General features: G+C 49.7%; 1 protein-coding gene across 5 annotated transcripts in view; it reads left to right on the forward strand.

The window, feature by feature from the left end:
- MED12 (mediator complex subunit 12) overlaps positions 1-26,933 on the forward strand; it is a 78,862-nt gene that overhangs the window by 48,527 nt on the left and 3,402 nt on the right. For 3 of the 5 annotated variants that reach the window (XM_077825709.1, XM_077825712.1, XM_077825713.1), the window contains 17 exons: positions 8,055-8,234; positions 8,470-8,541; positions 8,868-9,031; positions 9,140-9,301; positions 9,389-9,500; positions 9,723-9,812; positions 10,263-10,372; positions 11,123-11,258; positions 11,499-11,660; positions 12,284-12,661; positions 13,017-13,167; positions 13,440-13,645; positions 14,451-14,531; positions 14,825-15,042; positions 15,874-16,042; positions 24,279-24,440; positions 24,645-24,726. In XM_077825709.1, coding sequence (XP_077681835.1) covers positions 8,055-8,234; positions 8,470-8,541; positions 8,868-9,031; positions 9,140-9,301; positions 9,389-9,500; positions 9,723-9,812; positions 10,263-10,372; positions 11,123-11,258; positions 11,499-11,660; positions 12,284-12,661; positions 13,017-13,167; positions 13,440-13,645; positions 14,451-14,531; positions 14,825-15,042; positions 15,874-16,042; positions 24,279-24,440; positions 24,645-24,726 — 2,635 coding nt within the window. The remainder of the gene's footprint in view (positions 1-8,054; positions 8,235-8,469; positions 8,542-8,867; positions 9,032-9,139; positions 9,302-9,388; positions 9,501-9,722; positions 9,813-10,262; positions 10,373-11,122; positions 11,259-11,498; positions 11,661-12,283; positions 12,662-13,016; positions 13,168-13,439; positions 13,646-14,450; positions 14,532-14,824; positions 15,043-15,873; positions 16,043-24,278; positions 24,441-24,644; positions 24,727-26,933) is intronic. The other 2 variants (XM_077825710.1, XM_077825711.1) reach the window with 2 other exon arrangements.

A 26,933-nucleotide genomic window follows, 5' to 3' on the forward strand; every position in this document is an offset into this window, starting at 1 on the left:
TCTGAATGAGAAGGTCAATCATCTCCTTCAGCCTGTCAGGATGAATTCAAAGTATTCCAGGATATCTTTAATAGGATCACAAGACTCTTGATATATCACCAGAAAACACCCAGGAAAAGCAGCACAAATGACTGATTTATACTTTGCATGGCGACACCAGACAGAATTGTGATGTGGATTAATGAACATCCAAAGATTTTTCTCAGCACCCGACCCCAGGCTTCTTACTGGTACAGATAGCTCAGGAAAGGCCCAAAAAGTAGGGAGCCCCTAGAAAACACCATTCTGAGGGAGGATCCCAAAAACCTAGATCTATTTGACTATAAGGTCTATTCTTCCGCAAGCCTCCAAATGAGGGTGCGCAACTATCAAGCTTTGCCATCAGTGTGATTTTTCTCCTCTGGGATAGACTCTCTAGCCTACTTAATAAACTGTCAAGGGAACATCAGGGTGAGTTAAAGGCGAACTCACAGCGAGAACCTTGTTATAAGTTCCTCGCTATGCCTCCGATATGGCAGTGAGGACTATTGCATTTGCAATGATGCATTCTTCCTGGCTTCAGGCATCTGGGATCATAGAATAGAATCATAGAATATCAGGGTTGGAAGGGACCTCAGGAAGTCGTCTAGTCCAACCCCCTGCTCAAAGCAGGACCGATCCCCGACTAAATCATCCCAGCTAGGGCTTTGTCAAGCCTGACCTTAAAAACCTTAAAGGAAGGAGGGTCCACCACCTCTCTAGGTAATGCATTCCAGTGCTTCACCACCCTTCTAGTGAAAAAGTTTTTCCTAATATCCAACCTAACCTCCTGCACTGCAACTTGAGACCATTACTCCTTGTTCTGTCATCTGCTACCACTGAGAACAGTCTAGATCCAGCTTCTTTGGAACCCCCTTTCAGGTAGTTGAAAGCAGCTATCAAATCCCCCCTCATTCTTCTCTTCCGCAGACTAAACAATCCCAATTCTCTCAGCCTCTCCTCATAACTCATGTGTTCCAGTCCCGTAATCATTTTTGTTGCCCTCTGCTGGATGCCTTCCAGTTTTTCCACATCCTTCTTGTAGTATGGGGCCCAAAACTGGACGCAGTGCATACTTTTGCAGACTGGGACTACAAGTTTATCTCAATCTGGATGACTCACTGATTCGGGGAAGATTCCCACAGCAAGTAACTGACCCAATTAATACAATCCATCTCTTTGCCTCCGTGGAGCTCAAAGTCAACAAGGACAAGTTCACTCTGACGTAGGCAAAAGAGTTCATCGTAGTGTTAGATTCCAGACTGGCAAGAGCATACTTACCACAGTGATTTCAAATGACGGTAGATCTCTTCAGTCAGCTTTGCGCTCCAGAAGATCAGTGAGGTGTATGGGGCACATGCCTATGGCAGCGTGCACCTGTGTCAAGCAGCATGCCTGACCGGACTTCACCTTTGGCCACTACGAGGCTGGTTGAGATCAGTCTATCTGAGTAACAGACACAGCATGGACCAGCTGGTCATGGTCATGTCAGAAGTCCTGTCCTCGGTAAGCTGGCAGACAGATCTGCTTCAAGTCGACAGTGGAGTTCCATTCTCTGTGTCTCTCGCTTCCAAGACCCTGGTAATGGACTCCTACCCTCTTGGTTGGGGAGCTTATCTTGACCATCTCAAGATGCAGAGGCTGTGGTTCCCTCGGGAGGTCTGATTGCACACAGATATCTTGTAAGTTAGAGCCATACCATGAGCATGCCAGGCCTTCCTACCTCTCCTTTGGTGCCTCACTGACCAAATGCTCACAGCCAGCACCACTGGAGTGTACTTTATCAACAGACGCGGGAAGCAAGATCCTCTCCACTCTGTGAAGACACAACATACCTTTGGGAATGATGCATACCCCACCGCATTGTGCCAGTAGCTCCATACCTGCCTGGTATCCAGAACACCCTGACAGTCCATTTCAGCAGCCACTTTTCAGAGAACCACAAATAGTACCTCAGCAGTTCCATCCTCCACGACATCTGTGTCAGATGGGGGTTCCTCATGTGTTCACAACATGCCAGAAAAGCAAGCAGGAAGTATTTCGCTCCAGAAGGAGCATGAGCCCAGGCTTGCTGACAGACACCTTTCTTCTCACGTGGATCCCAGGTAGGTCTGTTTGTTTTTCCACCAATTCCCTGATTTCTGAGAAAACTGAAACAGGACTCAGGTCGCAACAGCCTGATAGTTCCAGCATGACCTAGACAGTTTCAGTTCTCTGAATTGATGAATATTTTGGGCAGCCCACCAGCTTCCTTACCACTTCTTTCCAATGTAGTGTCTCAGAACCACAGCCTCATATTGCACCAACCTGGCTTCACCTGCCTGCTTGGATGCTGGCTGGATGACTCCCTTGGACAGGGACTGCCCATCTGGAGTACAGAACATTTTGTTACAAAGCAGAAAGCCTTCTGTCAGGCTAACATACAGAGCTATATGGAGAAGGTTTTCTGTCTGGGCAACCCAGCAGCAGCTTTCACCATTAAATACTTCCATTTGACCCATCCTGGGCTAGCTATCTTCCCTGAAGCAATCTGGGATTTCTGTTTGTTCCATTATAGTGCACAGACAGCGATTTCTGCAAACCTCCTGCCAGTCCAGGGTTACGGCGTGTTTGCTCTCCCCACAGTATTGAAATTTCTCGTGTCTCTCCCCCCTCCCCCCCAGTTAAGGAACCTCAGTTTGGTTCTAACTGTCTTAATGGGACCCCCCTTTAGATCCCAGGGCAACTCGCCCCCTCTATTACTTGTAGACAAAGATGGCCTTTTTGGTGTCAGTTAGCTCAGCCAGATGAGTCAATGAAATATCGGCCTTCATGGTGGGCCCTCTATGTATCTTATGGACCGTGTCATCCTTAGGCTTCTCCCAAGTTTCAGACTTTCACCTCAGCTAGTCAGGTCATCTCTTGTTTTCTTCCCAAAACTTTCTCCAGCTCAGACAAAATAGAGGTGTACACCTTATATGTGGTGAGAGCCTTATCCTTCTGTTGAGTTAGGGCAAAGCATTCACAGCCTCCCCCAGTCTGTTTGTGGCTTTCCCAAAAAGGGTTTCCATTCAGATTATCCAGCTGGGTTTTGGACTGTGTTAAGGCTTTGGTTTCAGATAGCTGACAAGATCCTCAGGGTCATGTTAGAGCCTATTTCACGAGGGCTGACACTGCCTCCACAGTGTCTCTAGGTAACGTCTCATTATTTGAAATAGTTAGAGCAGCTTCCTGGAGCTTCGTTCACACTTTCACCTTCCATTTTGTCGTGGTTCAGGCTTCCAGATGAGATGCCAGCTTTGTTAGGGCTGGCTCGCCATACCTTTTAAGTAGGACTCCTCTTCCCACCTTCAGGTTAAAGATCACTGCTTCTTAATCACCAAGAGTGGAATCTGTGTGTACAGTAACTCGAAGAACAGTTACTTATCCTATAGTAAGGGTGGTTCTTTGAGATCTGTTGTCCACACAGGCTCCATGATCTGGCCTCCACTGTCACTAATGGGAGACCTGTTCTCTTGGAATTCTTATTGGCGAAGGAATGGGGTGGCAGTTGAGGTTGACCCATCCTTTAAGACCCCAATGTCTGTGGTTGCAAGGATACACAAAGCAGGGATGCTGCTATAGTGGATGCTGTCAGGAACTCAGCTGCCTCAGGCTTGGTTGCCTAGCAACCCCATAAGCTTGGCTTAGCCTAATAAACCCTCACTAAGTGAATGTGCTCCCTGATTGGTCAGAAGAGTCAACAGATCACCATGTAAACCCTGTAGCAACAGGAGCTCAGTGGCCACTCAATGCATTCCCTGCCCACAGCTTGCGCCAGACCTACTTCCTGACCAGCCCTTACCTGCTCCACTCCAGCCCTAGTCCTTGCCTACCTCTGAACTCCTGATTCCTATCTCCTGGCTCTGACCGCTGGCTTGTCTCCTGACCATGACTCTAGCTCTGCCCTTTGGTCCTGTTCTGGCTTCTGGCTCAGTCTGTTGGCTAGCCTCCTGATTCCGCTCTGACCACTAGTTCGCACCACCTACACTTCGGAGTGTGACAGACATTGCTGTTCAAAAAGAATCGGATCTTGTGTGGCTGGGTCACATGGGCACCATGAGTGGAATCTGCATGGACAACACATGTCAAAAACCACAGTTATTGAAGGGTAAGTAACTGTTCTGTTTTCAAGTATATCAGGAACAGAAGGAATCCGGATGATAGTATTGGCCCATTACTAGATGGAAATGGTAGAATTATCAATAATAATGCAAAAGAGCCAGAAGTGTTCAATGAATATTTCTGTTCCGTATTTGGAAAAAATCCAGATGATGATGATGATGATGGTGTCATATCATAGTGCTGAAGGTGAAATACTTTCAATTCCGACAGTAACTAAGGAGGATGTTAAATAGCAGTTACTAAGGTTAGATGTTTTTATATCAGCAGGTCCAGAGAACTTTAATCCAAGAATTTAAAAAGAGCTGGCTGAGGAGCTCTCTGGACCATTAATGTTGGATTTTCAGTAAATCATGGAACACTGGGGAAGTTCCAAAGGATTGGAAGAAAGCTAATGTTGTGGCAGTATTTAAAAAGGATAAATGTGACAACCCAGGTAATTATAGGTCTGTGAGCCTGATATCAGTCCTGGGCAGAATAACTGAATGATTGATACAGGACTTGATTAGTAAAGAATTAAAACAGGGGAATAAAACTAATGCCAAACTACTTGGGTTTATGGAAAATAGATTCTATCAGACTAACTTGATATCTGTTTTTATGAGACAAGTTTGATTGATAAAGATAATAGTGTTGCTGTAATATACTTAGACTTCTGTAAGGCAATTGACGTGGTATCAGATATCATTTTGATTAAGAAACTAGACTGATACAAAACCAACATGACATATGTTAAATGTATTAAAAACTGGCTAACTGACTGCTCTAAAAATGTAATTGTAAATAGGGAATCATCATCAAGTAAGATTGTTTCTAGTGGGACCTGTAGGAATAATTTTTTGGCTCTATGCTACTTAACATTTTTTATCAATGACCTGGAAAAAAACATAAAATCATCACTGATGAAGTTGACAGATGAGACTAAGATTGGGGGAGTGGTAAATAATGAAGAGGATAGGTCACTGGTACAGGGTGACCTGTATCACTTGATAAGCTGGGATCCAGCAAACATCCATATCGGTATGGCAAATATGAGGTCGTATACCTAGGATCAGCGAAGGAGGCCATATGTGGATGGGTGATTCTTTCATGTGAAGGACTGATTCTGAAAAAGACTGGTTGTCATAGTGGATAATTGGTTAAATGTGAGTTTGCATGAACATGAGCTCCCAATGCAGTGCAGTGGCCAAAAGGTCTAATGTGATCCTTGGATGGATAAACAGGATAATGTCAGGTAGTAGAGAGGTTATATTGCTGTATTTGTGACCGTTGTGTGACTGGTCCTGGAATATTGTTCCAGTTCCAGTGTCCCCAATTCAAGAAGGATGTTGAAAATGTGGAAAGGATTTAGAGAAGAGCCACAAGAATAATTACAAGATTGGAAGACATGTCTTATTTATTATTTGTTTATTATTACCGTATACTCGTTTATCCAAAACCCTATTATCTGAACCTCCATGTTGTTCAAATCCCTGCCTTATCCCTCATGTATCTCATGCTGGGGGACAAGGAAAGGATTTGGATAATGCAGAGCTTCAGATTATAGAGCAGAGACCCCTGGCCAGGACTGTGGGGGGAGGTACCCCTGGCTGTGGGGAAGGCCACTTCACTACTGAATGGCTCCTGCCCTCTCAATTATCCAAATTCCCAATTATCCAAATAAAATCCGTGTCCTCCATGCTGTTTGGATAATTGGAAGTATACTGTATTTATTATTTGTATTAATGTGGTACCTAGGAGCCCATTGTGGTACCTAGGAGCCCATTGTGCTAGGCCCTGTACAAACATAGAACAAAAAATTAGTCTTTGTCCCGAAGAGCTTACACTTGGTTGCAGGAGACATTTGCTGCTAGCATGATATAAAACCTAGAACTAATTTAATTTTGCCTAAGAAGAGGGCCCCAATCCAGTTCCAACTGAGATCAAAGAGAAGGATAAGAGAAAATTTTCAAAAGTTCCTAAGTGACCTAGGAAATATAAGACAAGAGACAGGTGGATACAGACAGACCGGGGAGGAAATAATGAGACAGGATTGGTCAGTGTGATAAACAGTGATCTCAGCACACCCGCGGCCTAACTGCTATCAAGTTAGGAGAAGGAGAGTGGGAGGGTTTGGAAGGAAGGAAGGAGGATAATGAGACAGCTTTGCAGATGACCACCTAAGCATGGGAGAAAGCATGAAGGTGCTTGTTTGAAAATGTAACAAGTGGACAGTGGAGTGTGGCATCATGACCTGATTGGAGGTGGGAGTCAACATCCTGATAATGAATGAGAGATGATAGGTAAAGTGGGGGTGGACCTCAAAGGTCCTTTAAAGTGAAGTAGCTTGTGTTTGATGCGCTAGAGAAGGGGGAGCCGATGGAGAGAAAGGGGTGACACGGTCAAAGCGAAAGGTTAGGAAAATTATCTTTGCAGCTGCATTTTGAATGGATTTGAGCGAGGCAGGATGGTGTTTGTCAAAGCCAGAGGGAAGGATGTTGCAGTGATCGAGGCATGACATGATGAGAGTTTTAGCTGGATGGTGGAGAGGAAAAGCTGTATTTTAGAGATGTTTTGTAGAATGAATCAGTAAGCTTCAAACACAGCCTGGATATGAGAACCAAGAGAGAAGCCGGAGTCAAAGACCATGTCCAGGTTACAGGCCTGAATGACAGACAGGAGGGTGATGTCCAGAGTGATGGAGAAAAGAGGTAGTGGGGAGGGTTTGGAGGGAAGATTTAAGAGCTCAGTTTTAGCCATATTGAGTTGGAGCTGATGACAGGACATCCACGAGGGGATGTCAGAAACAGGTGGTGATTGTAGTTTGGAGAGCAGGAGATAAGTCTTTGAGTCATCAGCACAGAGACTGTAGTTGAATTTGTGTTTCTAGATGAAATTGCCAAGACATAAGGTGCAGAGGGAGAGTAGAGAGGGACCAAGGTGGGAAGGAGTGATTAGAGAACCAGAAGAGGGCAAAGTCATGGAAGCCAGGGAAGAGATCATTAGGGACTTGGGCGAGAGCAGTTTCAGAGAAATGAAAGGGGCAGAAGCCAGATTGGAGAGGGTTTTGGGTAGGATTGGAGGAGAGGAACTTCAGACGATGGTAAAGACGCCTGGAGTCTTTCAATCTATTTTAGGTTATCAAAACGAAGGTTAAGAGGTGACTTGATCACAGTCTGTAAGTGCCTACCTTAGGAACAACAATTTAATAAGAAGGCTCTTCAATCTGATAGGCCATGATCTAACAAGATCCAATAGTGAAAACTGAAGCTAGACAAATTTAGACTGTAAACAAGGTGCAGATTTTTAACAGTGAGAGTAACTGACCACTGGACCAGTTTACCAAGTGTCATGGCGGATTCTCCATCACTGACCATTTTAAAATCAAGATTGGAAGTTTTTCTAAGATATGATTTAGGTCAACCCCAGATGTTGGGCTTGAAGGCAGGAGTTAATTCAGGGAAGCCCTGTGGCCCATGTTATGCAGGGGCTCAGGCTGGATGATCACAATGGTTCTTTCTGGTCTTAAAATGTATGAATTACTAATGGAACATTTGGAATGTCTAATGGCTTTGGTGAAGCCTTGACATGCCGGTGACCGTCTGGAGTTAAGTCTGGCCAATAGGTCAATAAACAAACAGCTACAGCTGTGCTCCTCTGCTGCTGACCTGCCAGGGCCAGTCTTTCACCTTCTACAATCACTGCATTGGACAAGTAAAGGGGCAGTATCAGCATAATTAGTGAGGAGAAGGGACTTTGGGCCCTACTAGTTGCTAGGGAGGTCCATGTGGATTGAATTTACTCCCAGATCCTCCCCTCAAATGTGAGGAGCAAGCTGTGGGTGCTGTCTTGGCATGCTCACCTAAACACAGTGCAGGCCATGCACTGACCCTGCTCGTCCTGTGCTCACCTTGCAGGAGTGGGTGGGTGAACGATGTCTGAAGTCCCTCTGTGAAGACAGCAATGATTTGCAGGATCCCGTTCTGAGCAGCACCCAGGCCCAGAGGCTGATGCAGCTGATCTGTTACCCACACCGACTGCTGGACAATGAGGAGGGAGAGAATCCGCAGCGACAGAGGATTAAACGCATCCTACAGGTATTGGGGGGGTGGGTCCTGCTTGGCTCCATGGTGGGATAATGGGGGAGAAGAGACCCTGACATATTATTTTCATTAACCTCCATTGCTGGACATAAGCATTCATAACGTTAGTCTCTAAAACACGTTCACCTTCTTGAGGCCAGGGGGAAGATTCATCACTGGAGGAGGGGCTGTATGGACTGAGGAAGTGGTTGGGGGGGAGGCTAATTTGCAGTGTGTCTGTGTGTTACAGAACTTGGACCAATGGACAATGAGGCAGTCCTCGCTGGAGCTGCAGCTCATGATTAAGCAGACAGCAAATAATGTGAGTTGTGTGCTGAGCTTAGAGAGCTGCCCTGCATGTTGGTGGGGATCTCTCTGTGTTTCCAAGTGGGGGAAGGACCCCTGGCAGGGAGCGTGAATGTGGGGAACATAAATGGGGGAGGATGCTTCGGGAACGGCTCACTAAGAATGGATGAGTCGCCCAAGGCTAGCAGGCATGAGGGAGTTTCACTTGCTAGGATTGCGCCGAGCTGTGCTCAGGCGAACAGGCTCTGTTGCTGTGGTCAGCCAGTGCCCCAAGTGCTCTAGAAAGAGGAATGGTGTTGCAGGGGGGCGCTGCACTCCACTCGCCACTTCCACTCTCTCTAGGAGATGAATTCCTTGTTAGAAAACATTGCCAAGGCCACGATTGAGGTGTTTCAGCAGTCGGCAGAGACCAGCTCCGCTAACTCCACTGGAACTGGAGTCAACAGCATCAGCACCGTGCCTGCGAGCACTGCATCTGCCAGCAACAAAGCCAAACCAATCCTAAGGTAGGTGCTGCCCCAGCTTCTCTCTCCCTGGGACAGTGGGATCCTTTGCAGAGGGACTCTGGACTATGGGTTGGCTCACTCAGCTTTTTTGTCTGCCCTGTGTCGCAGTTCCTTGGAGAGGTCAGGAGTGTGGCTGGTGGCCCCACTTATCGCCAAGCTGCCAACATCGGTGCAGGGCCATGTACTTAAAGCTGCTGGAGAAGAGCTGGAGAAAGGACAGCACCTGGGGTCATCTTCCCGCAAAGAGCGAGATCGCCAGAAACAGAAGAGGTGGGCTCCGGGGAGAGGTCAGGAAGCCCTGGGCAGCCAAACCTAGCATTTGGTATTGTCTAGCTCACTTCCTCTTCTTCTTTCCAGCATGTCCCTCCTGAGCCAGCAGCCCTTCTTGTCACTGGTGCTGACATGTTTAAAAGGACAGGATGAACAGCGAGAAGGCCTCCTTACCTCACTCTACAGCCAGGTCCAGCAGGTAGGCCCCTTCCCAGCCCCCAAAAGAGCTTGGGAACAACAGACCATCCAATTGGACCTACCCTCACAGGGTGGCATCCTCCATGGGGAAGGCATCTCCCTCATTCCCATCTTCTCTACTTTCCCCCTATCCCAGACTGTGAGGAGTGGGGAGTACTCACTGCTCCCCCTGCAGTGCAGGGTCCAGCATGTGAAGTCCTCACCTTTCTTCTAAATCTCCTAGATTGTTACAAACTGGCGGGAAGATCAGTACCAGGACGACTGCAAAGCCAAACAGCTGATGCATGAGGCCTTGAAACTGCGACTGAATCTGGTGAGCAGCAGGAGAAAAGGGGGATAAACAGAGAGCCCTCCCTTCTAGGGGTGTGCAGGGCATGATGAAGATTTCCCTGGCTCTTCTGGGTATGAAGCCATGCGGGGAACGGGATGGATAGGGAGACCTGGCTGTCTTGTCCGGACAGGAGACACCTCTGTGCCAGAACATACACCTTGAACTCTTTAAGAAATGCTTATTGCAGATTGGTCACAGCATTGCTTCCCTTTTCAATTTGCTGCCAAGCTGGCAGGGAGAGCCACTCCAGGGCCTAAGCTGCTCCAGGGCCTACAGCAGGGCACCCCCTTAGCTGGGATGTCTGGAGCTTGTCCCCCCTCACCTGCCCATAAGAGGTGTCCTGGCTTAGCCTCCACTCTGCCTTTTGGGTTCTGGGGTTCGCTGTGTGGCAGGACAGTGCCTGGGCTCTGATTGACTTTTGTTCCCTGCCAGGTCGGGGGGATGTTTGACACAGTGCAGCGCAGCACACAGCAGACAACAGAGTGGGCGGTGCTACTCCTGGACATCATCAGCAGTGGGACTGTCGACATGCAGTCAAACAAGTAATTGTCTCCTTCAAGTCTAGGAGCAGGGCCCCTCCCACGGGGAGTCTAGAGTTAGTCCAGCTCCTCTCCTGGTGAGGGCAAGCTGTCCCACCCACATGCTTCTGTCCCATGTGGGAGAGTCAGCCCGCAAGCACGTACAGACCTCTCCTGTGAGAAGCTTGTGGGAACCAGGGATGGCTGAAAGAGGCTTAGGAGAAATAGTGGGCAATTAGTTCCCAGTGCGTAGGCGCATATGGCAGCAAAAGGGCCCTCACGCTCCATGGGCACATGCAGAGCAGGGACAGGACAGCCCCCTCTCTACAGCACGAGCACTGAACTCACCTGGACATCATTATTACCAGAAAGATGCAGAAAAGCTGTGAGGAGCTCAGGGAAGAGCTGAGGGACTGAGGTGTGAGGAGAGGCTGAGTGAGTGTGCACACAGGGGCACATCCAGCTGTCTTGAGGGTGTGAATGCCAGGGCGGGTTACAAGGAGAATGGGATGATGGGGGATCTGGGAGGCCGTGGAACAGTTTTCCAAAGGAGGAGATGGGGATTGAAGTCTGGACAGTGTGCTATAAGATGTCCTGTGCTGGTGAGTCCAATCCTGCCCATCCCCTGAGGGCATGCTCCAGGTGAGCTAATGGGGCATTTTCTCTGTGATGGCAGAGGTGCTCATGCAGCCCTGCATTTCTGGGTGGTGCTGAGCTGTGGAACTGCAGGGTCTTCCCCTCTCCTGACCTCAGCCTTTCTCCTCTGCCCCTCAGCGAGCTCTTCACTACAGTGCTGGACATGCTGAGCGTGCTCATCAACGGCACCCTGGCTGCGGACATGTCCAGCATTTCTCAGGGCAGTATGGAGGAGAACAAGCGAGCATACATGAACCTGGTCAAGAAACTCAGGGTGAGGAGGCCCTGGCCAGTATGGAGAGCTGGGGCAATATGGTGTGGTGGGCACAGAGGGCAGGGGCAGCGATATAAGAGGGTATGGAGAAGTGGTTGGTGGGGCATGGGGTGATAGAACAGTGGTGGTTGTGGGGCAGAGCACTGTGGGGGGTGACAGTGATAGTAGGGTGGGTTGCATTGGATGCTGCTATTTGAATGGCTCTCTGACGCCTTTGTCTCCACCTCCTGCCTAGTGCAGAAGGAGCTGGGCGACCGACAATCCGACAGCCTGGAGAAAGTGCGACAGCTACTTCCTCTTCCCAAGCAGACTCGGGACGTCATTACTTGCGAACCTCAGGGATCCCTCATTGACACCAAAGGCAACAAGATTGCTGGCTTTGACTCTATTTTCAAGAAGGAGGCAAGTAATCCTGTTCCTGGGTCTCTGAGTCATGGCTGCCGGTGCACAGACAGCCTCTGGCTCCTCATGCCTGGAGCCTGTGCTGGTGTCTGGAAGCATCTGGTTTGTTAACCCTCTTGCCAAGTACTGTGTTTTGTGCAGCTGTCCAAAGAGAGCCAGGGCCCTCGCACTCAGGGTGGTATAGCCACATCAGAGAAGGGCAGAGTTAAGGTGTTTAACCCATTAATAGTTGCAGGCAGTATCTTCCAAGACATCACGAGTACAGCTGATGATGATTTAAATGTTGGCTGTGTGCCCACGACCCATGCCATAGCAGCTTACAGCCTATGTGCCAGCAGGAGACCGGCGAAGGGTTTGGGGGATGCATTGAGGAGCAATAGGAGACAATGTGGTGAACATTGTTTCAGAAAAGACACGACACTGGTCCCTTGAGGGCCAATAGAAATGAGGGTTTCCTGGTGGGGGTGAGCAGGGACCACCAGTGAGGAGCTGGGTCGCTCTTCAGGAGCCCTGCTCCATGGAGTGGAGTTGGTGGTATGGGCTCAGTGGCTCCCTGTGCCCTTGCTCAGGGGCTGTTAGTGACTTGCGGGGTTGCTCACTGACTTTCTCGTCTTTCTTTCAAGGGTTTGCAAGTCTCCACGAAGCAGAAGATTTCCCCCTGGGATCTGTTTGAGGGCCTGAAGCACTCAGCCCCCCTCTCTTGGGGCTGGTTTGGGACTGTGCGGGTGGATCGTAAGGTGTCCAGGTTCGAGGAGCAGCAGAGGCTCCTGCTGTATCATACACACCTGAAACCCAAGCCCCGCAGCTACTATCTGGAGCCTCTGCCACTGCCTCCCGAAGAGGAGGAGCCCCCCACACCTGTGGCCCTAGAGCCAGAGAAGAAGGTTGTAGAGCCAGCCAAGGCTGATAAAGCCAGCTCCAATCCTGCCACCTCCACTGAGGAGCGCAAGAAGAAACCGAGCAAGAGCAAAAAACGCAACCAGCCTGCCAACAAAAGTGAGGTAACATGGCCTTTCCTGCCAGTCGTGGACCTGACACGGGGCTGTGTCCCACCTGCAACTGCAGATCTGCCCTCTCTGCTCTGCCTGTGAGGAGCAGATGGTTAGTGCTTTCCTTTCCGAGAGGCGTCCGTGAAACGCTGGACCTCTTCCCAGCATTCCCCCTGAGAGGAGCCTCTCTGGGTTTCTTGAGGAAGAGGCAGTGTGTGTGCCTTGGCATCCTTGCTAGGGAGAGGAGAGGCTGCTCGTAGCTCTAACTAGCACACAGCATCCTGTGCCTTTTAGCTTTGTGACCCAGTTGTCAGTTCCTGGAGGCTCCAGGTGTGCAGCTCCCTCTCACTCCTCCTTCCTCCTGCAGGATTTTGTGTTGGGCCCTGGCCGAGGAGTCTCCTATGGAGTTGGCATGACCGCAGACCTCATGCATCATCAGGCTGGGAATTCCATGTCTAGACTGGCATATGGGCAGTCGCCAGTGGGTCTCTATGCCCAGAATCAACCTCTGCCAGCAGGTATGTGTGGGGGAGAGGAGACTCTTACTACCCTGCAGGTAGCAACTTTAAGGGAGTCCCTTTTACATCATGAGCTTCCGTTTCTGTAGCCTGTTACGTCTGACAGGTGTGCGAATGTAAGAACCAGACACAGCTGCCTGGGCTTGGCCTGGCTAGAGACGAATAACCAGCAGGGTGTGCCCTTTCGCAGCTGCTCCTGCCCTGGTGTGGTGGGACAGTGGTGGGTTGGATGTGTGTGACTCTGGCCCTTTCTCTTTCTCCTCCTATTGCAGGTGGCCCTCGGCTGGATACCTCCTACAGACCTGTACGCATGCCCCTGGGAAAGCTGGTGCAGAGTCGGCCCTCCTACAGTGGGGTGCTGCCTTCGGGGATGAGTGGCATGATGGGAATTGACCCTTCCTACAAGCCAGCAGTCTACAGACAGCAGCCTCCAGTTTCCCAAGGGCAGCTGCTCCGCCAGCAACTTCAGGCTAAGCTGGTACGGCAGAGCTGTATCCCACCCCTTGCGGCACAGTAGTCCCAGAGCACAGTGGGTCCTGGGTTGTGCTCGCTGGTTTTCATTTTCTTATTCATGCTGGAAAACAAACTCCCCAACGCTCTTCCTAACCCCGCATTTCCATCTGCCTCAGGTAGCTGGTGTTTCTATAGCACCTGTGACCTCGAGGGCCCAGAGCATTTGGCATCATCTGGGTCCTTGGTTCCTTTCCTTCAAAGTTGTGCGCCCACAACTTTGATTGAATCAGCCGTGATGGGGAGACTGACATTGAGAATGAGCTAGTGCCACTGTGACTGTGGGGCCAGAAGGGGGCGCCAGGCCCAGCTCTGGGAGGGAAGGGTTTAGTGTCACTGTGACTGTGGGGCCAGAAGGGGGCGCCAGGCCCAGCTCTGGGAGGGAAGGGTTTAGTGTCACTGTGACTGTGGGGCCAGAAGGGGGCGCCAGGCCCAGCTCTGGGAGGGAAGGGTTTAGTGTCACTGTGACTGTGGGGTCAACAGAAATGGAGGCAGGTCTGTTCTTTAGCCTGGCCTGGGAATGTCCTCCAGGGCCTTGTCCTGATTGGAAGGTGGGGTCCCTGCGAGCCCAGTTGCCCACTGCTGGGTCCCATGTGGCCGTGACACTCCTGTCTGACTGAGTCCTGGAGAGGACGGGCTGTTGTCTGGCTTGAGGAGTGCTTCCAGACCACTGCTGGGAGGAGCTCACATATGCCCAGAGGATGGCAAAGAGTGAGCCGGACGGTCCTAGGTCTTCGTGTTCCTGAGTGTGAATGTCTTGTGCTCCTTTTCAGCAGGGCCAGGGAATGCTGGGGCAGCCGCCAGTGCGCCACATGGCCCCTACCCCTTCCTATGGAGCCCTGCAGCCTTCCCAGGTGAGTGGGGCTTTCTCTGCCTGGGAGGAGGAGGATGAAGGGCCAAGTGGGTTCTGGTGGAGCCAGCACTGTGTGAACTCCTGCTGCAGGGCCCTGGAGCCACCTGGTTCTCCCCTGGGGTCCCCACTTGCCAACTGTCATGAATATTCCAGTCTCTGGGAAGAGGGCGAAGTGGACCATGAGGCCCTGGGTTTCTAATGCGGCCATTTCTGTGTGTCCCCGTGGGAAATACCCCGCCCCAGCACTTCCTCTGTATCCCAGCACATTTAACAAAGGCTCTTTCTTCCCCTCAGGGTTACACACCTTACGTCTCCCATATAGGCTTGCAGCAGCACCCCCCTCAGTCCAGTACAATGGTACCTCCCACCTATTCCAGCCAACCCTACCAGAATTCCCATCCCAGCTCAAACCCAGCTCTCGTGGATCCCGTCAGACAGATGCAGCAGAGACCAAGTGGCTATGTGCATCAGCAGGCCCCTGGCTATGGCCACGCCCTGGGCAACACACAGAGGTACCTCCCAATCTGCAGACGCTGAGCAGCTACAGATGTTGCACAGGGAACTTCTCCAGTGTAACTGATTAGACAGGACCAGTCGACAGGGCCTGCTATAGCTCTGGTGCTGTAGCGGTCAGCATCTGGGAATCCTCTGTGCTGCCTGAGCTGATGGCCTTGTCCAGCTCCTTGTCAGACCCAGAAAGATATTACAGCCAGGAGGGAATTCAGTGAGTAGCATGGGGAGAGACATGTGTAAACCCCAAGCAGGGAAAGGGGTTAAGAGGCTGTGACTAGTAGGGGAGGGATGGAATTAAGAAAGGGGAAATACAGGCTGAAGGGTAGGGAAGTCATTAACCACAGGTTTGGACCTGACCCCAGGGGAGAAGGGCTGGGACCCCAGTCACTCTCAAACAGGTGGATCTGGCCAGGGAATCATTGCCCCAGGGGAAGGGCTGGGTGCCCTTTCACTCCCTGACCAGGGTATGGATCTGGCTGGGAGATTGTCCGTCCCCCCAGGGGGAAAGGCATCAATGCACCATTGTTGTCCTTCAGGGGGATGGATACGGCCAGGAAATTGTCCCCAGGAGCAGGGCTCGGAGTCCTGTTGCTTGAGACTTTTTAACCTAGACTGGACAAACCTTTGAAAAGGTACAGGGAGAATCCTGGGTGCCTGGGTCCCGAAGGGGGTGCTCTGGGCTCTCCGAATGGGTAATGTGGGAGGCTCTGGTTCTGGCCATGCTTGCTGTGACGCATTGGGTTTTCTTAGACCATGAGAAGCTCGGGCTGGGTTTAGGGAGGCTGCTCCGGATCCGCAAGAGCCCCCGACCCTTCTCCTTGTTGTGTAAGGTTCCCTCATCAGGCGATGCAGCCAGCGCCGGTGATGAGCGGGATGAACCCGATGAGCGCACAAGGGGTTCCGTCGGGGGTCCGGCCCAGTCCGATAGTGCCTGAGCAGCAGCAGCAGCAGCAGCAGCAGCAGCAGTACCTGAGGCAGCAGCAGCAGCAGATGCTGAGGGTAAGTGGGGGCCTGCTTCTTTTTTTCACCTTCTCCCACGTTAGCTGAAGAGACGGAGCTGCGGGGTGGAGGGCCTGCGACGCGCCACTAGCTGTCACACTTTGTGCGACACGCGATGAAGATGCCTCTTCTGCAGGGGCGTGGCTGGTCTCTCCTGTTCCCCCCAGGAGCTGTGCGCGCCTGGCGGAGAGGCCTGGGGCAGCGCTTGGCTCTCTCTCGCAAGTCTTCTGACACACACAGTAGAAAAATCCGTTGGGCCGATCCCCCATTGGTCTGCTCTCAGCTCCAGCTGAGCCTTTGGAATATTGGCCGAAGTCTGGCTCACAAAGCACTTAGTGGTGCTAAGCTCTGAGCTTTACTGGGACGTCGCTGCCAAGTGCTGCTTGGTGCAATGAGCTGTAGCCGTGCCAGTCCCAGGCTGTTCCAGGGACAAGGTGAGTGAGGTCATATCTTTTACTGGACTCACTTCTGTTGGTGAGCGAGAGAAGCTTCTGAGCCACACAAAGCATGTGGCTCAAGAGCTCGTGTCACTCACCAACTGAAGTTGGTCCAGTAAAAGATATTATCTCGCCCATCTTGTCTCTCCAGTGCGGCTTTAGACATTCTTCGTGAGCCAGATGTGTCCAGGCTTCTCAATGAGCCTCTTTAACTGGAGATCCCCACCCAACCTGAGGCGAGGGCAGGACATTTCCATAGAGGAGAAGTTTTATAGGGTCATGTAACTGGAATGGAAATGACTACGTTGATTGTAATTCCCACCTGTAGTGAGTTCAGTGTGAGTCTGTGGGTACATTCATATTTCATATTGTTCTTTCACTTATTCTGAAATGAGTGTGTGCACACAGTCTTGCCCAAAATCACAGGGGTGAGCAGTAAAGGCAGCTAAATTGTTTCACTGACAGTTTATATGTAGATGAGCCCTCTGGCTTTCCAGTGTGACATGTCATAGAATCATAGAATATCAGGGTTGGAAGAGACCTCAGGAGGTCATCTAGTCCAACCCCCTGCTCAAAGCAGGACCAATCCCCAACTAAATCATCCCAGCCAGGGCTTTGTCAAGCCTGACCTTAAAAACCTCAAAGGAAGGAGATTCTACCACCTCCCTAGGTAACGCATTCCAGTGCTTCACAACCCTCCTAGTGAAAAAGTTTTTCCTAATATCCAACCTAACCTCCCCCACTGCAACTTGAGACCATTACTCCTCATTCTGTCATCTGCTACCACTGAGAACAGTCTAGATCCATCCTCTTTGGAACCCCCTTTCAGGTAGTTGAAAGCAGCTGAATATCCAGGTAGACCTTGGTGAGGCTTCCAGCCTTGCCTTTGGGAGACTGTCCCATGGGCTAGAAGATTTCATTATTACAAAATGTCCCCTAATATTCAGCTTTTATTTCCTTTTGCAAAGGGCTCCTTAGTTGTTCCTTGTATGCAGTCTTACAGTAGACAGTGATGTGCTAATTTTAGGTGAGCACTCAGATAGAAACTCCTCCTAGATTAGGAGAATCTGTGTGTTAATGGAAATGGATTATTCCCAGGATTTAGAGTAGGGTTTGATGAATATTGGATGCATGACATCGATTACACAGTAACATAGGTATTAACACACCTGCTCCTGAAATGATAGAAATCGATGGAGAATTACAAGGGAAATTTTACTTTAAACAATTAATTTTGGGGGCTACTGGGTTCAAGTAAACTGTATTCCCTAACTGATTGTAAGGTCTAGCTTTTTAATAGTGTCCATATGCATGCTCCGCTGTAGGTTTATCTGAGTCTCTATGCTGCTGATCAGAGAATTTGGTAGCAGTGTCTGTTTGGCCTGAGCATGCACACTCCCCCACCCCAGTCTGCCACGAGGCTAACCAGCGTTGCAGGGGCAAACCCTCCCCAGTTCCTTCTCAACCACCCCTGGCTAGAGATGGAGCTTTACCAGTCCGTTAGTGGATCATTACTTTTTATAGAATTGCTAATTGTTTCTCTAATCTTTTAGAGCTCCCTTTTCTTTTTCACTCGTGTATCTTTTATTTATTTATTTAGCTAAAAAAAAAAAAACAAAAAACTTTAGTTTAAACATAGTTTTTCTTTTACCCCCTTCCGCCCCCCCCGGAACAGGGTATGCCTGGCTCACCAGGCTTCAAGAAGTGTCTCAATTGCAAATAATCTATCCCTGTGACTGATTGACATTCTCAGTGCATCTGCTATGGAAGAGAACCACATCCCACAGAAGTATAGTTTATGCCAACAATTGACGCAGAGATCTAGAAAGGATAGGGAACTGAGACTCAAGCTTCTTCTAATGGAAGCGGCTCTCCAACCACCTTCGGAGTTGCACCAAGACTCCGGACAGCAGGAATTCTCACCGCAACCCTCTACATCTAAGGGTGGTGAACCTAAGAAGTCAACCATGAGCCACTCTCACAATGCCTCTAAGAAAAAGGCCGGTAGTCCCCACAGCAAGCCCTGACCAAGCCAAAACCCATCTCGGCTTGCTTGGTATCATCAGTACCAGTGGTAACAAATCCTGTACCAGGGACTCGCAGGGTACCTACTGCCCCAACAGAACATGTGGGGCTGCCTAAGGACCTGATGGGCACAGGCAAGGAATCCTTGGTATCGCCTGGGCGTGAGAAAACGAGAGAATCCACCCTGGAGAAGGCTCCTGAGGTGCAGACCTCAGTGTTGGTACCATCACTCCAGGCACTGGCAGACGGCGCAATCAGGACAGCGTTGCGAACTCCTTCGATGCAGACATCTCACCACCACTAAATGCTTCTGGTGTCAATGACTGTGACACCACCGGATTTCCAGTCCATGACGACGTTTTGGTGTCTGATGCACTGGACTCCTCTCTACTCGGTACCAGGGCCCCGGCACTGAGTCCACCCAGAGCTCCAGGCTCACCGGTGACATACACCCCCATTTTCAAGGGCTGAGTCAGATAGAAAGCAAGAGGACGTAGTCTTCTGCCACTCCTCTCATCCACCCTATGGTACCCATTTCCAGTATGTACCTCAACTGTACTGCCCCTCTGACCCCCAGCCTCCTTGGTATGGGCAGGCATGGTACCAACCTCCAGGGACTTTCCCACCCTCTCAATGGCTTTACTGGGATCCTTGGCAGACAACAGAGACACCGTGCCTCCCATGGCTCTAGCTTGGCCTATCAGGAGCCCATGAGATACCCACTGAATCGAGGGCATCCAAGCCCCCTGAACAGTCAGGAGGGAACAAGAGGCTGAAGTCAAGGAGGAGATTACCCCCTCCACCCTGACCAACTTCTCATCTTCATCATCAGGTGAGATAGTGATGTCCCCTTCTCCATCGTTGGCAGATGATTTCAAGCTTTTCCAGGAGCTAGCTTTACATTGCATGCATTACAACTACCATTACAAAAGGTAACCGAGTCGCACCATAAACTATTGGACATTTTACTCACCTTGTCCAGACTAGCTCTCCCTATTAACAAGGCCCTCTTGGACTCTGTCAAACTCATATGGCAGACCCTGGCATCGGTCCCACCGACTTGCCAACGGGCCAATAAAAAGTGTTACCTGCCGGCGAAAGAAATGGAATTTCTCTTCTCCCACCCACCCCCCAATTCAGTCGTGGACATGCTGAGCTCGAGAGGCCATCAGCATCATCTGAAATCCAGCCCCACTTTTCACAATATATTCATCCCAATGCTTGTATGAACCCCGCAAAAAAGTCCAGATTCTCCAAAGGGAAATCTTTGGGCCCTCAACCTACTTCTTCGCAGCCATCCATCTCAAAACGACAGTTTTGATGGGTTGGTTGAGGTGCCATCAGACCAATCTCTTCAATATCATCCAACATTGGAAAACCCCTCTCATCCCTATGGATGCCGGCATCTTGACCCTTTCCGCAGCACTTGGGAATGGATAACCTCCGACAAATGAGTACTGGAGAGTATTCGAGATTGGTACTCCATCTATTTCTCCTCCCCCCCCCCAAGCACCCTTCCCCATCCCTCTTTAGTGACCCTTCTCATAAGAACCTATTATGACAAGAGATAGACCATCTCCTCAGTATAGGATCCATAAAACCAGTACATCTAAGACACAAAGACTTTTACTCTCACTATTTCCTGATACCCAAGAAAAAGTGAAGTTGGAGACCCACGCTAGACCTCAGAGTGCTCAACAAATTTGTCAAGGCTCAGAAGTTCAAGATGGTCACTTTAGCGACAATTATTCCAGCATTAGAAAAAGTTGACTGGTTTGTGGCCCTTGACCTCCAAGATGCGTACTTCCACATTTCAATCATACCATGTCACAGAAGAGATCTCAGATTGACACTAGGCCAGGATGACTACCAGTATAGGGTACTCCCTTTTGCTCTCTCATTGGCCCCCAGAGTATTCTTCAAGATCCTGTCTGTGGTGGCAGCTCACCTACATTCCCAAAGTATTATGATCTACACTTACCTGGACTATTTTCTCTTCAGGATGCATTCCTTCATCAACATCCAGCAAGTTACCAATATCACTCTGGATCTGTTCAAGAATCTGGACCTACAAATCAATGCAAAAAATCAACATTAATACTGGAACAGAGACTAGAATTCATAGGAGCCAATGTCGACTCTGAGCAAGAGCGCTTCTCCTGCAAAACAGGTTCCTCAGTCTATCCACACTTATAGAGACAGTGCAATCCAGCCCTCCAATATTGGCTTCAGCTTCTGGGGCACATGGCCACAGGCTCATCAATGATAGCTCAGGCCAGACTTCATATGAGATGTCTCCAATTATGGTTCAGTTCGATTTACAGGCCAAAAGACAACATAGACAAACTCCTATTGATGCCCACCAAAATCAAATAATCCTTGAATCCATGGAAAGACCAGCAGACGCCTGCATGGGAATCCCGTGCACTGAGCCTTTCCCATCACTATTTCTCACCACCGACGCATCTCTGTTAGGATGGGGCACACATCTCAATGATCTCACAGCGCAGGACAAATGGTCTCCATCCAAGACAAGCCTTCACATCAATCTACTCGAACTCAGAGCGGTCAGGAACGTGTGTGCTCATTTCCGTCTGCTGATCGGAGACACGCACACAAAGGTAATGACAGACAATATAGCGTGTCTGTATTACATACACCATCAAGGAGGCACCGTGGAAGCACTAAAGCTATGGAACTGGTTTATTTCCTACAATGTTACAATAGCAGCAGCTTAACTACCAGGAGTACACAACATGATAGCGGGCAGTCTCAGCCACAAATTCCCACACAACCACAAGTGGGAGATAGACTCAGACATATTCTGAGGTACTCTGACATATTCTAACAATGGGGGACACTGATAATAGACTTGTTCACTACTTACCAGAACAAGAAATGTCCACGGTACTGCTCCAGAGTGGGCATTGGCCAGCACGTCATGGGGGATGCTTGCCTCCTCTCGTGAGACAAGGGCCTTCTTTACACCTTTCTCCCATTTCCTCTGTTGCTGAAATTCCTGTTGAAAATAACAAGAGAAAAAGCAAACATCATACCAGTTGCTTCCACCTGGCCCAGACAGACATGGTACCCTTACCTGTCACAACTGGTGCTGTGTCCACCAGTGACTCTTCCAACCACTCCTTACCTCCTCTTGTAGAACGAAACACTCTCCATCCCAACCTATGGATACTACAGCTCAAACCCTGGCTCCTTCATGGTTCCAGCACATAGAAACATCATGCTTGAAGAGGTACAGGAAGTGTTGTTCCACACTAGGAAAGTGACTACCCATCGTACTTACCTATAGAAGTAGACTAGATTCCAGAGGGAACTGTACAGCATAAGCTCATAAAGTCATCTCTCCCCCCACCCCATGTGGAGAGGAATATGCATCAGCCTTTGCCCCTTGAACTATGATTTCCATACACTTCACTCCAACTCACTGGTTTAGATAAGGCAAAAACTACTATAAAAGATAGATTTTAAGTAATTATAAGGGATAGCAAACAGATCAAAGCAGATTACCTAGCAAATAAACAAAAAACGCCAAGTAAGCTTAATATACTAAATGGATTGGGTATGAATTAGCAGATTCTCACCCTAAGAGATGATACAAGCAGGTTGCAAATTCTTAAGGGGCAAGTTGCACTTGCTTTACAGCTTGGAATCCCCAGGTGTTTCATACACAAGCTAGAAATCCCTTTAGCCTTGGTCCAGTACTTCCCCCAGTTCAGTCTTTGTTCCTCAGATGTTTCCAGGAGTCTTCCTGTATGGGGAGTGAAGAACCGCAGATGATGTCACTCCCTGCCTTATATAGCTTTTGCATATGGTGGGAACGCTTTGTTCCAAAGCTTGGTTCCCAGACAAGTCTGTGGAAAAATACTGACATCCCAAGATGGAGACCAGCATCATGGGGCCTGGTCACGTGTCCTTGTATAGTCATAGCACCCATCACTCACAGGCTGTCTGTGGTATTCTCAGGAAGGCTCACCAGGTGGGAGATAAGCTTCTCTTAAGGCCTATTGTTCTCCCTAATGGCTCATTGACCTGAATAGGCCCTTCCCCACCAGCTGTCTAGACTGAAAGCATCTTGCCTAGTGGGCGTTATCCAGGTGTAACTACATTTGAAATATAGATACACAGTCCACATTCATAACTTCAGATACAAAAATGATACGTGCATACAAATAGAATAATCATATTCAGCAAATCATAACTTTCCCAATGACGCCGCACATGACTTACCTTGCCTAAAATGCATCCTAATTATGCTATGACCATATCTTAATAATATCACTATGAAGAATATGGGATGCAGTGTCACAGACGGCGTTCCGTATTGCCATTACCTCGGCTAGAAGGATAGAGGAGATAGCAACCTTGAGGTCGCATCCCCCCTTCACAGTGTTCTTGCCTGACAAAGTCTTGCTTAGACCACATCTGAAGTTCACTCCCAGTGTGACTTCCACATTTCACGTGAACCAACTCATTCACCTTCCAACCTTTTATCCCAAGCCTCACCAGCATAATAGGGCAAACCATCCTCCATACACTTGATCTAAGGAGAGCCTTGGCCTTTTATTTGGACAGGACAAGAGGTTTTAGAAAATCTTCAAGACTCTTCCCTCTGTCATGGACAGGTCTAGAGGCACAGCAATTTCAGCTCAAAAATTCTCTAAATGAGTCTCAAATGATCAAACTCTTTTATCAGATGTGCAATTTAGCACCCCATCTACAATCTCACACATTCCGCAAGATCGGTTTCCTCATCCGTCACCTTCTTCAAGGGTATCCCTATATCATAAATCTACAGACCAGTTACCTTAGCATCTGCGCATACATTTGCTGAACATTATGCCATCCTTGGGGACTCTGCTGCAGACACCAGATTCGGCGCCATGGTACTATCATCCATCATAGACTCGACTCCAGAACCCCAGCCTCCAGGAGGGGATACTGCTCCGGAGTCACCTACAGTAGAGCACCCATAGGGACACTACTCGAAGAAGAAGTTACTCACCTTGTGCAGATGTGTGTCCCTGTGGGTGCTCCACGACCCGCCCTCCTCCCCTCTACTTCGGAATTCTCATCATACGTTCTGCAGTAGAGAGGGAATTGGGGAAGGTTCACCTGAGCAGCACTGGGTAGCCTCACGGCAGGGCATGCACAGGCCGAGCAGGTACTGCTACCAAAGTTCTCTGATCAGCAGCCCAGGGGGACAGACACACCTCAGTGGAGCACCGTAGGGGGACACAGCTCGAAGAACCGTCGTTCCTGCACACGGTGAGTCATTTCTTCATGCACGCAACGTCGCATGCATGTTTGCCGTTCTGTTTTCGTCTTTGCTTTTTCAATTAAAGAAAAAAGCGGGTCCAGAATTTTCCCAAACATCACCATCAACCAAGCCCGTGAGAGCGTGGCTCTCTGGTGGTGACGTCGCAGGCGGCGCAGACCCAAGCGACTCCCTGTGCTGGGCCACGCCAGGGTGCCGCTGCCGGCGTTTCAGAGGCGTCTGCCTGCCGGTTACGGCGCTGGACGCAGGGATTTGGGTGGTCGGGGCTCTGTTGTGAGCCCTGTGAGGGAATTCACTTCCGCCATGTCACCTGTAAGAAAACCACGTCTAGTGGTCAGGCTGAGGGGCAGTCAGGGAAGGTCGCTGTTTGTTTCTTGAGTCACAGATTTTTCCCTGTAGCGTTCCCTAGGCCACCTGTCTCATTGCATCGCCTGCCCCGGCGCATCGCCAACGGTCTCCTCTGCTTCCGCTTTTCCAGCAGCAGCAGCAGCAGCAGCAACAACAGCAGCAACAGCAGCAGCAGCAGCAGCCCCAGGCACCACCACAGCAGCAGCCACAGGTGTCCACCGTTCCCCAGCCACAAGCCCAGGGCCAGCCTCCCGGCCTGGGGATGCAGGCTCTTCCTCCTCAGCAGCCCATCGTAAGTGTGTCACAGAGCGAGAGGGGACGAGCCCTTTGCCACAGCCCGGCCGTCCACAGACCCTCCCTCCTGCTCCCTGCAGCACTCCGCTTCTCCGCCCCACTAGCTGCTGCCCAACACGGGGAGCATGTGCTGGCTGCCTGCGCGAGGGCTGAGTCCCCACCAGCCTAGTGGCTCTCGCTCACCAGGTTTCTCTCTCTCTAGTTCCAGCGCCAGGGCCTCCAGCAGACGCAGCAGCAGCAGCAAACGGCTGCCCTGGTCCGACAGCTTCAGCAGCAACTCTCTAGTAAGAAACCAGCACTCCTCGTTCCCCTTGCCCCGCCCAAAGTGTGTGTCTCTCCATAGAACTGGTCCTAGTGTAAAGTGATAGCTGGGGGCGGGCAAGCCCCCGCTCCCCTGTCTCTTTACACACCATCTCACTGTGACCACAGGTCGTTGGGGAAGAGCCAACATGACTTTGTAAAGGGAAAGCGTGGCTCACCAATCTGTTAGAGTTCTCTGAGGGGATCAAGAAATGTGGGCAAGAGGGATCCAGTGGGTATAGTGTACTTAGACTTTCAGAAAGCCTTTGACAAGGACCCTCACCAAAGGCTCGTAAGCAAAGTAAGCTGTCATGGGATAAGAGGGTAGGTCCTCTCATACATCAGTAACTGGTGAAAAGACAGGAAACAAAGGGTAGAGATAAATGGTCAGTTTTCAGAATGGAAAGAGGTAAATAGTGGTGTCCCTCAGGGATCTTTACTAGGACCATTACTGTTAAACATATTCATAAATAATCTGGAAAAATGGGTAAACAGTGAGGTGGCCAAGTTTTCAGACGATACAAAGTTACTTGAGATAGTTAAGTCCCAGGCAGACTGCAAAGAGTTACAAAGGGAATCTCATAAAACTGATGACCGGGCACGAAAATGGCAGATTAAATTTATTGTTGCTAAATGCAAATTAATGCACATTGAAAAACATAATCCCAACTATTCATACCAAATGATGGAATCTAAATTAGCTGTTACCACTCAGGAAAGAGACCTTGGAGTCATTGTGGATCGTTCTCTGAAAACATCCACTCAAAGTGCAATAGTGGTCAAAAAAGCAAACAGAATGGAACCATTGGGAAAGGGATAGCTAGTAAGACAGTAAATATCATAATGCCACTGTATATATCCATGGTACGCCCACACCTTGAATACTATGTGCAGTTCTGGTTTCCCCATCTCAAAAAAGATGTATTAGAAATGGAAAAAGTACAGAGAAAGGCAACGGAAATCATTATGGGCCTGGATCAGCTTCCACACGAGGAGAGATCAAAAAGACTGGGACTGTTCAGCTGGGAAAAGAGATGGTGGGTGGGGTGGGGGGTGGATATGAGAGAGGTCTATAAAATCATGACTGGGGGGGAGAAAGTGACTAGGGACGTGTTATTTATCTCTTCCCATAACACAAGAACCAGGTATCACCCAATAAAATTAATAGGCCGCAGGTTTAAAACCAACATCAGGAAGTACTTCTTCACTCAAAGCACAGTCAACCTGTGGAACTCATTGCCAGGGGATGTTGTGAAGGTCAAAACTATAATAATGTTCAAAAAAGAATTAGGTAAGTTAATGGAGAACAGGTCCATCATGGCTATTATCCAAGATGGTCAGGGATGCAACCACATGTCTGGGTGTCCCTAAGCCTCTGATTGCCAGAAGCTGAGTTTGGATCATGCATTAACTGCCCTGCTCTGTTCATTCCCTCTGACGCACCTGGCAGTGGCCACTTTCAGAAGACAGGATACTGGGCTAGATGGACCATTAGTCTGACCCAGTGTGGCCATTCCTATGTTCTATTGTTAGCAGTACCAGGGCCGCAGGCAGAGAGAGCAGCACAAAGTACTCCCAACCAAGTGAGCAACCGTGTAGACCTGTTGCAGATAGAGGGGCCAGGGCAGCAGTGCCTGTGGAGGCTGTCGGGCAGCTCTCCCAAACGTGTCAGGTCTGCTTTTCTGGATGTACCACTCTGTCGTTGCTGGCTCCCAACGATCCCAGTGGGAGTATAAATTCTGGAGCTCGTGCCTAATGGGGCAGCCAGGGAGGTGCTTTATTCAGGGCATGGTCAGTGAGAGACTTCTTTTTATTGAGCACTGCCATGTGGGGTGCTGCCTGAGCCCCAGCAGGGCGGTGTATCCCTCCAGACCACCCTGCTGTTGTACAGATCACGTCAGTAATTTGATATAATAAAACTGGCAATTGAACTATTAAACACCCAAGCCAGAGCCCTCCCCAAAGGAATGCTGGATGCAAACATATGCTGCCTTACTTCCCAGGACGCAGCCCAGCCATGGCTTTGCCCAGGTGTATTGAACCCTGCCCCAAGTGACCACATCTCAGTGCAGCAAAAGGGAGGGGTAGCTCAGTGGTTTGAGCATTGGCCTGCTAAACCCAGGGTTGTGAGTTCAATCCTTGAGGGGGCCATTTAGGGATCTGGGGCAAAAATTGGGGATTGGTCCTGCTT

This window comes from Eretmochelys imbricata, chromosome 9, assembly GCF_965152235.1.
Source record: "Eretmochelys imbricata isolate rEreImb1 chromosome 9, rEreImb1.hap1, whole genome shotgun sequence".
Lineage (NCBI taxonomy): Eukaryota > Metazoa > Chordata > Testudines > Cheloniidae > Eretmochelys > Eretmochelys imbricata.